Below are 13,431 nucleotides of genomic sequence, written 5' to 3'. Positions count from 1 at the left end.
CTAAAAAAAACTCACTGGGATTAGGAGACTCTGTTGGTTCAGGGTTTACTTTTGCTCCTGTAAAATAAAATAAAACCACATGTAATACATCTCATAGCCACGTAGCACAACCTCTTCCCGCCATCCCCCCGGCCCATACTCAAGTTTATATGGTAAAGTTTAAAGAAAACAAAGCACTAGATTCCAGTTATTCTTTATATATACACAATACACTGTAAATTACCAATTTAATGTGTGTCAGAATTGAATTATAACTGTTTTGAGATGCATGGGGCACAGCAGATGCTTGTCCTGCTCTGCGAAAGCGTCTACGCCTCCTTTTAGTTTTGATTTTGTATACAATCTAGTATGTGCAGTGGAAGACTAGAAGCAGACTAGGCACAACCCTCAACAGGTATTACTAGGTTTAACATTTTTCAGATAAAGTTTTTTAATTGAAAAATGACCTTTTCTCTCAAACAGTTTTTGTTTCAAAAATTGATTTTTTTAAATAGACAATATTATCAAAAACCATTATGACATTTTTCATTTACTGAAACTGGGTTTTCAGAAAATGAAAGATGTTAACCATTTAGGTAAGGTTTTTGATAAAATTTTCACTTGAAAAATGTTGCGAAAAATATGCTTTACAACGGGTCCATTTCAAATCCTGGGTAAAATGAAAACAATTTTTCAATTTTTTTGTGAAATGTTTCAGTTCATGCATAGTACCAGCTGAAAAAAGAACTCTCACAATATATTGTAGTGGAGTTTAACACTTTCCTGATAATTTCTCAGTAGCATAAATGGCAGGCCACAGGTACTCTGAGCTTTGTTAGTTATATCATGGATTTTCCTGATAGCTGGCACTACAGAAAATGAGTTTCCACTACACTTGATGTCTCTCTGTCTATGTCATCTGTTTTTAGTCATTTTCCTTGCTGAGTAAATAGAATCTCAAAAGTGTTAACCTTTTAGTGACATTTCCTACTGAATTTCCCAGACATTTCTTTACCCACCAGAAGCGGATCTTTCTGGTCTAACTTTTTGCTCTCATTCATGTGAAATGTGACCTTCACTCTATGCTCTCCCTAAATAAAAGGCTGTGATGAGGCAATTGCTGAAACTGTCACTGAAATACTTAAAATTAGCTACGTATGCTGCTTCCAGAACTTGAAGTTTCCTTCATTTGGAGCTTTTGGCTTGATGCCACAAGAAAAAAGAATTCCTTAATAAAGGTGTCCTCGTGCCAGCCATCCAAAATTTGAGTTCAACACATTCAGGATGTATTTGATAAGGTCATCCTAATTCTGGATATGTTTACCTGTTACCATAACTTTAAAGCTACTGACCTTTTTTTCTTCAAACTTCATTTGTTTTGAAGATTTCTGAGACCTAAAAATCAAACCATGTTTGAAGGAATTTGGTTCAGTAGCTGAAATAGAAAAATTCTACTGCATATGCCAGAAAATCCTACTACTTATGCACAGTGGCTTTAAAACTATGGAATTGATTTTCTTCAGTTTGGCTTCAAGAATCTCAGATCTCAAAATAGAGATGTGCAAAATAACCACAATTTACAATATCTAGCTTCAGTTATCTGGCCAAAAAAGACCTAATTTGAAGATGCAAAGGAGAACGAATTTTTCACATTTTAGAAACTCAGAAAAATGATTGAATTGACCTGAGGAAAAAAAAAACTTTCCAGTAAACTTAAATCAAACCTCAGAAAATATTAATCCAAAAGGAATTTGTTGGAGAAAAGCATGAACAAATGAAAAGGGAAAATTTGAATTCAATTTGAAATTCAATCTTAAAGCTGTGCCTTTTAAAATAAAATGAATGAAATTCAAGAATCACACTCCCTTCCTTAGGGCATGAAAAAAAAGTAAGGCAGACTCATGGACTTAATACCAGGACACCCCTTAGATATTCTATATCTCTAAATTTAATGAAGACTGATGAATTAATACCCTCACACTGTTCTTATTTCACTTCTTGCATATGACATTCTGAAGTCAAAACTATTTTTTTTAAATTATACAAAAAATGCATTTCTTGTGTTTTGTTTATTGTTTTTATTTAAAGTGGAAGTAATTATACCTTTCTTTATTTCACAGATCCAGTCATATACATAGTCACAGTGCCTGTCATTCCACAACATGCTGGAATCTCCACTGAGTTCTGCACAAAGTTCCATTCCTTGATAATTATTGGGTTCTCCATAGGCCCAGTTTGTATATATCATCTATAGTGGAAATATAATTGTATTACTATTTTCTTCATAGAAAGAGATAGCAACTGCGCTGCAGCAAGAAAACCAGAAAGATCCAAGTTGGATTTCCAGTGTCAAGATGGAAAATAAAGCTGGTCAGAAAAGTGGAATTTCTATTCTGTGGGAAATTCTGACATTTCAAAATTTGTTCACATTCTGAATTGGGATGAAAAGTCAAAATTTCTAAATTTCTTGCAGAATGGAAATTCCAAAAAAAACCAATTATTCAGAAACATCAAAACATTTTGAGAACATCAAAAAATTTTGTTTTGATAAGGCAACATGTTTTGTTTTTATGATGTTGAAATATTATGACAATATATTAAATAAAATATAACAATATTAATATATAATGCAATATAAAAGTCAAAACAAAATGAACTGAAACAAAATTGATACAAAACATTTTACCTTATTGAAGTAAAATAAAGAGTCTAATTATTCTTTTTAGAGAGACAAGGTGGGTGAGGTTTTATTATTCTTTTATTGGCCCAACTTCTGTTGGTGAGAGAGAGAAGCTTTAGAGCTTACTCAGAGCTCTTCTTCAGAGTCAACATTTTTTCTAGCTAAAATTGCATTGAAATCAACATATTCCCTCAAAATATTTAAATTTCAACAAAATCATATTTTCCAAATGAAAAATGTTCTGTTGAATTTCCTTTTTATTTTTTTTAACCAGTTCTACTGGAAAATACACACACAAAACCAAATTCACTACAGTTACTTCAGTTTTACATCTTGGCTTCAACAGAGTTACACTGGAATACAAGTAGTATGACCTATCAAGTGCAGCACTCTGCAGGATCAGGTTCTAAATTAGCTTTGGAAAAGAGTAAATTTACAACACTTAATCTATTTTCTCTTATGTTTTATTCCTTTTAATGTTTACAAAACAGAAGGGTAAAGGAGCAGCAATCCATGACTCTAGGTGTTACAGACAATATTTTAAACTACCATTGTTATATTTTGCAACTACACCAATTTCACCAAGCCTTCATCACCAAAAATGGACAGACAAAAAACAGACATTAAAAAAATCTCCTTCCTGTAGGGAAGTCAGAGCAATTTCTCTTTTGTGACTATACCTCCGTGTACACAGACTACCCTTATGGTCATATTAGTCACTTTTATTCTTCATTTTTTATTTTAAACACATTTTACCAAAAAAAAAAAATAGTGTCTTGTACACAAAATCTGGCTATAGGATAGCTATTTATCAGCCTTGCACATGACAGCTTGATAGGGGTTCAGGAATATGATCAGGAATAAAATTATTTTAAAAAGCATGAGAATTACAGAGTCAGGGGAGGGTGGAAACAATTGGGGAAAAACTAAATCACTCACTGGAGACCCATCACTCCAAGCAAATCCATCATCAGGATTCAAATAGTATAAACCTATCCAGAATTTCTGATGATAGTATCCATTTTTCCTAAAACACAAGATATATAGACAGATTAAAGAGAAACAAGAGAAACATTTTTATATGAAATTAGATTCAAAAATGTAAATCACATCAAGTTTCATAAACTTTCTGTGAAAATACTCCTAAAATCTGTTGGAAAAGTACCTGAATATTGAGAATCTGTCACCTGATCATGTAAAATTAACTATTTACAACTGCTAGGATCATCTGTGGACTGGTAGATAGCACTGAGAGACCGAGTCACATTTCTGTATAGGAGAGGTCCCAAATGCCAAGTTACCATATACTGGCCCAGTGAAACATTCTGATTGAAACAATGAGCGTGAAGACTGATCTACATGATAAAGTCTCACTGGTGTAACTTCAGGTGTGATTTTACTCTGACTGCACTGCAGCAAGAAATTGTACAAATGGTATAAAGAGGAGAACAAAGAGTCAAGAACAAAGGGGGGCTAAGGCTGGCCAGTAGGTATCTGGGCAGATTAACAAAGGTTTTTAGGCATTTAATGATGCACATGGGTGTCTAGTGTGATTTTCAAAAGTGTCTAAATGAGTTAGACTTTCAGGAAAAGTTAGGCACTTTTGAAAATCGTATTAGGTCCCTACCTGCATCTTTAGGCAGCTAAATAACTTTAAAAAAAATGGCCTCGTCTGAAATTTACCTAGTCAAACGGTTAATGTTGACAACTTCTCCATTGGGGTGTTTTGACTGGTTGTTTTTTTGTTGTTCTGGCCTTTTTCCCCCTCCAGTTGGGGAGGGGCCAAATCAATAAAGTACTTTAACCTTATTGACTGGAGCACCTGTGTGACGGTCAAAGGTCTTGATTGGATGGAGCCAACCCACCCATTCAGGATCTTTGACAGTCACATAATGAATCAGATCAAGACTACAATAAAATCCACATATCCCAGGCATGGACTCAGCCCACTAGCTCACAGCTGCCCACACTCTGTTGTTTTTTCTTTTAATGAAGATGGGGATGAGGTGAGGCACCCAAAACAACATCTCTCTCCTTAAGCACAGGAGTACATACATAGAATATATTTGTATTCTCTTATACCAGAAGATATATCAGCATTTATAATGTAAATATATTGTTGGGATTTTATTGCTATTTATTTGTTTCAAAGGAATCAAATTGCGTACAGACTGTCCTGCCCAATAAGGCCAACAACAGAACAGAAGCAGAAAAGGGGAACTTTTTATTTTAATCAGGTAAAAATGCAGTATTTTTATGCATGTAAAATTATTGAAAACCTCAAAGTTGTTTACTGCTCAATATATTATACATAGTGATCATTAATGAAAATAACGGTGGTAAAACAGTGTCTTAATAATGGAAAGTTAAGATGGCCTCTAAAATTGCCTCTGGAAGTTGCACACACAGCTTGCATTTCACATGCAGTAAAGTAGAAAACTGAGTAACTATCCTATATGCATTCACAAAGTATTATAAAGCCTGCAGACATCAATGATAAGACTCTGACTTCAATGGCCTTTGAATCAGGTCTAGAGCTCTAACCTGCACATACAAAATTTACAAGCATAATTTAAGGCCTCCTTGAAAATTTGGCCAATAATAGTTGATTTAGGTGTTTTGGAATACAAGGGGATTGTTTTCAGAAGCTATTATTAGAAAACCCTATTTTGTGATGTGCACGCTGCTTTACTTAAAAAATACATTTGATCACATTGATAATGTATTACCCTATGTTATGAGTTCCCTTAATAGAGACCAAGTAATTGCATTCACATTCACTGCATAGGAGCAAAACTGTTTGAAATTGTTTCAGCTACCTGAAACCTAGTTAGAGCTAGGGAACAATAACAGTCTTGACCAGTTTTATGTGAACATTTTCCTCCTTCTTCATAAATTTTCATATGTTGTACCAAATTACCTCTGTGGCAATTTTGTAAATTCCCAAATAATATGCAGACAAAAGTACACCAGTTCATTAATTCATTACACTTTTGGAATCCCTAACTAATTGTAAATATTACAATTCTAAAATATTTTAAATTGGATGACAAATATTGTACCAAAGTATGAATATTTAGCTGAAACCAACTATTGCAGGAAGGATCAAAAGGCATTTTTTTTCTCATTTAATGGATAAAGTGAAAAAATAACCATAATGTAGATAGATACTCACGCTACAGAACGCCAAATAACATATTGTTCTTCTTTACCATTAATGGTGGCCAGATCTCCTCCTATAGCTCTACAAAAATCTTGAGATTCCAGCCATGTTTTCTTTTGTTCTCTTGAAAAAGGCTAATGAGAGTATATTTTACAATCAGACATACACTGTATGCATCATAGAATCAAAAAACATGAGCTATTTCCCCTATGGTATGATGTCATACAATCTAACAAATCAAAAAGCAGACGGTATAAAATTTAAAATGTGTTATATAGATTATGCCTTGTACACAGAATCTGTTTCACTTTACATGCAGACATTTGAGCCACAGCTAGCAGAGGGCACTGGTGAGACCAACCTCTACTATAATACAAACAATGAGGAAAAAACAGTTTAAAATTTAATAGGAATTAGAGATGTGGGAGAAGAAAAGTCAGGTTTGAACACCAGAGGTGAGAAGTGAGGGGAACAGTTGCGAGTCTTTCTCGCCTATTGTTGTGTATTATTAAATAGCTACTGGTGTCACGGTGTCTGCATTTCAGTGATGGGTGAGGTGACCCCTACCTAATAGCTTGTAAATCCTGTTTATAAAACACTGAGAGATCCTATCAGGATGGAGAGAAAATGTAGACATGTCTAGTCTGCATGGAAGTCATTACTATTTAAGTTATTTGCACTTCTATGTTTCAAACATGTACAGAATTATTAATTGCTGTACTTACTTTGAAGCAGAAACTAATACGATTGTTTGAATCCCATCCTTCTGGGCATTTGGGGGCAGGAGTTGTTGTTGGAATAGGTGGACGTGTAACTCCCTCAGCCCACTGTTTGCAGAGAAATTTTGCCTTTTCCTCACATTTCACAACATCCCATAATCCACCGGCCAGTCCAGTCCTCATGGCAACACAGCCTGACTTTCTTCCTTTATACATATAAAAAGAAATGAAAGCCAAACTGTGCATCATCTAGAACTTTATGAACTTTGAGTTCTGTCCTAATATAAATGAGTTATATTTCTGCACATATTCAAATGGATAATTTTCAACTCACAAAGGTCATTCAGTGAATTTGAGGTACATACATGTCTAGTACTCTTAGTCAGTATATATCATCCTGTTACCTTTTAGTGACTGGCCCTATCAGCTTCACAACCTTCTATTCTCTGACAACTACAGTTTTCCTCTGAACTCAAGTGGTAGAGGCCTATGTTTTTGGTGCTTTGTTCTCAGTTTTAACTGATCCCGATTTTGGTCCCTTTTGATGACTGCAGTGTCTGTATCTGTGTGGCTCATAGTTCTTTTACACATGCCTTGTATGATTTACCAAAGCCAATGGCCATTTTTCAATACGCATCAAAAGCATTTGAACATAAAGGTTAACCATGGGGTCTTATGTTAAGTAATGCAGAATTTTGTTCACTATGGGCATAGCAAACAGTCAGCATTGTGTCTAGCAGCACCCTGAGTCCTACTTAAACCCTATTTTCAGAACTTAAGGGCTGTACAAGCCATTGGGCTGGCCTTCTGCAAAGGGGTGAATTACACTCAGATGGAATTGAATCCATTGAAATATCCTCAGATAACAAAGTGATCTAAACAAATCTGGTGTTTAACAGAACAAGCTGTCCTAGGAACAGCTTGTTAGCAGAATGGCACGATATTTTCAAATTAAAAAACATGTTTTTAGGATGAACACTTAGGATGTCTTAGCTAATATTCACAAGGCTAATTTTCAATTCTATTTTTTTGGCCCAAACTAACTATATAACTGTTTAGTCATATTTCCTCTGGTAACATACTTATTATGATGGGGTCAAGTACATCACAATACACCCCATCCCCTATTTCCTATCTTGCATTCTCTTTAAGCCACCACACACTACATACTCCATGTCACCTCAGCCCCAACACTAACTCAGTCTTTCCCATTACAATGGCAAATCAGAACCCTGATTTCAATTTGAGCCTTTTCCAAGCTTGTCTGCAATCACATGTCAACACTAACCAGCAGGCTAACATAATGCAGGCATGCAGATCACTTACACCATTCACACCAAAGTAGCAAACCAAAATTCCTGACGATGATACCCTTCACCAAAGAAGCATCTGAAAACTGCCAACCACTGTACAATCCAGCAGAGGATATAGAATGAATTGTTAAGGGAATTACAAATATATATATATATTTATATGTCTAAACACTGAGTATTGCAGTATGGGCCCTATACTCCCCAACCAACATTGTAGTGCTATATATACCTGGCATTTCTGAATTCCAGTGCGTGAATAAGACTGCTTCATCATTGGTCCACTTGAAAGTCCCCTTTTCTTGTATATTTGAAAGACCAATCCAAAAATATTTTTCAGGCCTCAGCCCTGTCAGACTAGTTAGAAAAGCTTGTTCATATCTGTACAAAAAGAAGACAATAGTCAAATTGGTGTTAAACCAGTATTTGTACATTGCATGTCATTATCATTTATAGTATAAGAGTTATTAAATGTGTGGTTTAGGCATATTTATTTGTACCACAGAGCTGAATAAAGTGGAATCATTCACAAAGGACATATTTGGCATATTTTGAATTTGTAATTTCTCTCACCTCTTTCCTTCTGTAGAGTAAACAAAATTATATGCAGGAGGACTGAAATAGTGTGAACAAGTGAAGGGGAAGAAAGGCACCTAGTGTGATCTTGGTGGAATATAATCTTAATTCTAGAGAATTTACAGTAGTTCTATATTTTAAATATTTGGTGTTATATGCACGACAGCAGTTTGGAGTTAAAATAACCACAAGTATCTACTCCAGATTAAGGGTTTGTCATACTACAGCAGAAGTAAACAAAAGTATGCAGTCTAGGGTGGTATTGACCGAAACTAAAATTCACTACTTCAACTAAGAATCATGAAAATCAAATCTGCTAACTAATAACCTCACATAAACAACGTGTGCTTATGGGGCTGGGAAGATGTAGAAATAAAAGTCAGCTATACTTAAAAGTCAGTAATACATAGAAGGCTCATTGGAAATACAATAGAGATGAGAGTCTTGCAAAATCAAAACATCTAAAAAAAGTTTGCATATTTGTTATTATTAGTTCCAAGACCAGATGAATTTGCTGTTAATTATTTGCATTACAGTTGTACCAGAAATGTGCTATGCACTTGTACACATATCTAGGAAAATACAATCTATGCCACGTAGAATTTGCATACAGATCTACTAAGACACTACAGAAACAAATATGAGAAATTCTAAAGGGCCCGCAGACCAAATATAAGTAAGTTCTGACTCCCCCTCTGCGTTCCTCCAACATGTAATACTGGATATTGTGCATCATCTCCTCATGTAAAATACATTGTATTTGGTTGAACTGTAAAGGACAGAAAAGCTGGACGAGCACAAGTCCATGGGGCCGGATGCACTGCATCCAAGAGTGCTAAAGGAATTGGCGGATGTGATTGCAGAGCCATTGGCCATTATCTTTGAAAACTCATGGCAATTGGGGGAGGTCCTGGAAGACTGGAAAAAGGCTAATGTAGTGCCCATCTTTAAAAAAGGGAAGGAGGAGGATCAGGGGAACTACAGGCCAGCCAGCCTCACCTCAATCCCTGGAAAAATCATGGAGCAGGTCCTCAAGGAATCAATTCTGAAGCACTTAGAGGACAGGAAAGTGATCAATAACAGTCAGCATGGATTCACCAAGGGCAAGTCATGCCTGACTAATCTAATGCCTTCTATGTCGAGGTAACTGGCTCTGTGAATAAGGGGAAGGCAGTGGATGTGTTATTCCTTGACTTTAGCAAAGTTTTTGATATTCTTGCCAGCAAGCTAAAGAAGTATTCTTGCCAGCAAGCTAAAGAAGCATGGGCTGGATGAATGGACTATAAGGTGGATAGAAAGCTGGCTAGATTGTCAGGATCAATGGGTAGTGATCCATGGCTCCATGTCTAAATGGCAGCCGGTGTCAAGCGGAGTGCCCCAAGACTCCATCCTGGTTTTGTTCAATATCTTCATTAATGATCTGGAGGATAGCGTGGACTGCACCCTCAGCAAGTTTGCAGATGACACTAAACTGGGAGGAGTAGTAGATATGCTGAAGGACAGGGATAGGATACAGAGGGACCTAGACAAATTAGAGGATTTGACCAAAAGAAATCTGATGAGGTTCAACAAAGACAAGTGCAGAGTCCTGCACTTAGGACAGAAGAATCCCATGCACTGCTACAGACTAAGGACCAAATGACTAGGCAGCAGTTCTGCAGAAGAGGACCTAGGGGTTATAGCGGACAAGAAGCTGGATATGAGTCAACAGTGTGCCCTTGTTGCCAAGAAGACTAATTGCATTTTGGGCTGTATAAGCAGGGGCATTGCCAGCAGATCGAGGGACGTGATGATTCCCCTCTATTCGACATTGGTGAGGCCTCATCTGGAGTACTGTGTCCAGTTTTGGGCCCAACACTACAAGAAGGATGTGGAAAAATTGGAAAGCGTCCAGTGGAGGGCAACAAAAATGATTAGGGGATAGGAACACATGACTTATGAGAAGAGGCTGAGGGAACTGAGATTGTTTAGCTTGCAGAAGAGAAGAATAAGGGGGGATTTGATTGCTGCTTTCAACTACCTGAAAGGGGGTTCCAATAAGAATGGATCTAGACTGTTCTCAGTGGTATCAGATGACAGAACAAGGAGTAATGGTCTCAAGTTGCAGTGGGAGTTTTAGGTGATAAGGAGTATTAGGAAAAACTTTTTCACTAGGAGGGTGGTGAAGCACTGGAATGCATTACCTAGGGAGGTGGTGGAATCTCCTTCCTTTGAGGTTTTTAAGGTCAGGCTTGACAAATCCCTGGCTGAGATGATTTAGTTGGGGATTGGTCCTCCTTTGAGCAGGGGGTTGACTAGATGACCTCCTGAGGTCCCTTCCAACCCCGATATTCTATGATTCTATGACTTTCAGATAGAAATCAACTCTACATTTGGTTAGTTTGCTCATGTTTTAGGATCCTCTTTATGGGGACCAGGAGCAATTTGATATCAAACAAAAAAAATGTTTTTGAGTAATGGGCGTGGATGGGCTATGTTGTAAAGAAAATGATTCCACAGGAACGAATTGAGGGCAGCATGGCAGGGCCATTCACGCAACGGCCTGTATAGCCCTTCCAGGTTTTTCCCCCAGGGGGGAATGGGTTGAATTGATGGTCCTCAAATATGCTCCAGGAGCATATTGATTACTTTATCACCATTTCTGGGGTTGATACTCGCATAGCAGACACCTTGCCTTATTTTCAGATGCTTCAGTTTCAGAAGCTGGCACCAGGAGCCAGCCAAGAACCTGAGTGGATGCTGCTAGCGCTATGGAACCTCGGGGTAGGATGGTTATCAGAGTAGCATGGAGATCAGTTGGCTGCACTCATATGGCAGAGCTATGAAACAAGTTTTAATGAATTCATGCAATTACAGGGGTGGGGAAGCCAGTCAACAAATGGCCCATTACAGAGGAGCAGGTGCTGCGATACATGCTGTCGCTGGCAACCTGTCAACCAGTGTCCTCAGCAATCTTGAATAGCCTCCTAGGTGTTATGTTCGTCAGTGGATTAAATGGTTATCCATATCCATGCAGCAGTTTTAACTCAAAGGTTTCTGGTGCGGTGGTCACATTCCAATGGCACCAGGGAGGAGTCCCATTGTTCCGCCACAGTTCACGTTCTCAGGGATCTAAGCAGTCTTGTTCAGGGAAGCATTCTTGATAGCAACTTTTGGTGCTTACGGGATCAGCGAGCTAGTTCCTGGGTTCTGTAGGGGCTCTGCAGGAGGGAACTTGGAACTGTGTGACATATCCCTGCTTGTCCCTGTCAGTGTATTAAACTTGCAACAGTCAACGACTGATCAAGGAGGCTGGGGAGAATCTGTTATTGTCTGGGAAGGCAGTAAGCCTGGTTCTGCCCCATGTAATTTGGTTCCCACTCATCCAGAATCAGGGCCACAACAGCAGCAATACAGCTGTGTATGGGGGAAGAGGCAATTTGGACAATTGAGCATTGGCATTCGGAAGCGTACAAAACATGTGTGCGATCTCAGGTAATGAGTCAATATTAATGTGTTGTAATTTCATTCCAGATGGACACAGGATTGTTTTCTATATGCATAAGCAGATGTCCTAGTAGCCCTGAGAGTTCGCAACTGGGTCCCAGTGATGGGGCGAGCCTGAGTTGGCATAGGAGGAGGAGCATGTTATTGGACCAGCTGATGCCACTGCTGAATGCTGTGGGGACCCATCAGCGGTCACCGATATAACAGTGGCACACCTTGGATGGCACTATTTGGGATGTGTAAATGGTTTGAATTGATGTCCAAAAAGGGACTTGAGGCTGATCCTTCAATTTCTCCAGGAGAAAATAAAAAATGTATGGTTGGACATGCATTAATGCAGGGTCTGGCAGAGAGTCATGGAACACCATCTAGGTGGACAAGGCAAGGAGAACGTGAATAAGGTGGTGGCCAAATTCCTTGGGGTCATAAGAAGTTTGGCAATTTCACAACCTGGGGCACCAGAATTATTCAGAGAGGGTGGGGGTCCCCTACCAGACTTTGCTGCAGATTTGTTCTGGCCAATATAAAAGGGGGCATTAGGAGATGTCTGGGAACTCAACTGGGTTTGGGGGGAAAGCAGCCAAGCTAATTGCTGGCACCGCCTTCTGGCAGAAAGTATACAGTAACCAGATAAATGGTTTGGAAAAGGGCTTAAAAATGAGGTGTGCATTAAGGGAATGGAATGGGAAGGGGGGAAAGGGTTGTTGGGGCTCCTATGACTGGTATGGCAGCGAGCCAACCCCCATTTCTTATAGCCCACCTTAATCCTTCTACAAGGCAGGGGGTGGATGGTAAGGTCCTGGCAATGAATTAGGTGTGCGACCTGGATGGAAAAAGAGGGGGATCCCCCTGGATAATTCCTGAATGAACATGGGGTTACCTGCCCTATACACTTATCTGCCAGGTAGCCCCAAACATCTAATAATAAAGTTGTGGCCTAATTAAAACCATATCAAATGTCTCCTGTCCTTTTGGCATTGCCGGAAAATGCTCATATGACTTTTTTTTAAAAGTGCAGCTCTACTCCAGAAAAAGTAACTAGATAAAAATAGCCCCTTCTCACTCAGAAGATCTGCTTCCTGTGTGGGATTCAGAGCCCTAGCTATTCATTTGGCAACAAAAATAGAGTTTTTTCAGCTTTTTAGTCTTGTAAGCTCTGCAGAGCCAACACGACTCAGACAGAGCAAATGTAGTTTTATTTGTGTGTGTGCGCATCAGCAACAGAATTGTTTATTAATTTCCAGTCAGTCACACCTGTGGCAACCTCACTGACAGGAATAGGTTTGCACAGGTGTAAAAGAGCAATTAATTTATTCTCCAGGCCCAATATAATGGTGAATTCAAATTTCATGGCAGTCACCCATCTCTACAGTGGGCTGATCCACACCCTTGGATTTGGGCACCCACCCATCTACACACACGTTTTGAGAGGTTCAATATCCCATTCTAATTTTCTGCCTCAAGCCCGTCTCTGGCTTTGCTCAACATTGGGAATTTTATTTTGATGATCTAGACTAT

The 13,431-nt window shown here is 38.4% G+C and overlaps 1 protein-coding gene across 1 annotated transcript in view; it reads right to left on the bottom strand.

The window, feature by feature from the left end:
* LOC119851112 (macrophage mannose receptor 1-like) overlaps positions 1-13,431 on the bottom strand; it is an 80,486-nt gene that overhangs the window by 34,476 nt on the left and 32,579 nt on the right. The window contains exons 11-16 of the mRNA XM_038390375.2: positions 8,084-8,232; positions 6,548-6,747; positions 5,835-5,956; positions 3,599-3,686; positions 2,083-2,227; positions 16-57 (exon numbers count right to left, since the gene is read on the bottom strand). Coding sequence (XP_038246303.1) covers positions 16-57; positions 2,083-2,227; positions 3,599-3,686; positions 5,835-5,956; positions 6,548-6,747; positions 8,084-8,232 — 746 coding nt within the window. The remainder of the gene's footprint in view (positions 1-15; positions 58-2,082; positions 2,228-3,598; positions 3,687-5,834; positions 5,957-6,547; positions 6,748-8,083; positions 8,233-13,431) is intronic.

Source organism: Dermochelys coriacea, chromosome 2, assembly GCF_009764565.3.
Source record: "Dermochelys coriacea isolate rDerCor1 chromosome 2, rDerCor1.pri.v4, whole genome shotgun sequence".
NCBI classification, from domain to species: domain Eukaryota; kingdom Metazoa; phylum Chordata; order Testudines; family Dermochelyidae; genus Dermochelys; species Dermochelys coriacea.
This window is presented reverse-complemented; position numbering and strand designations above follow the sequence as displayed.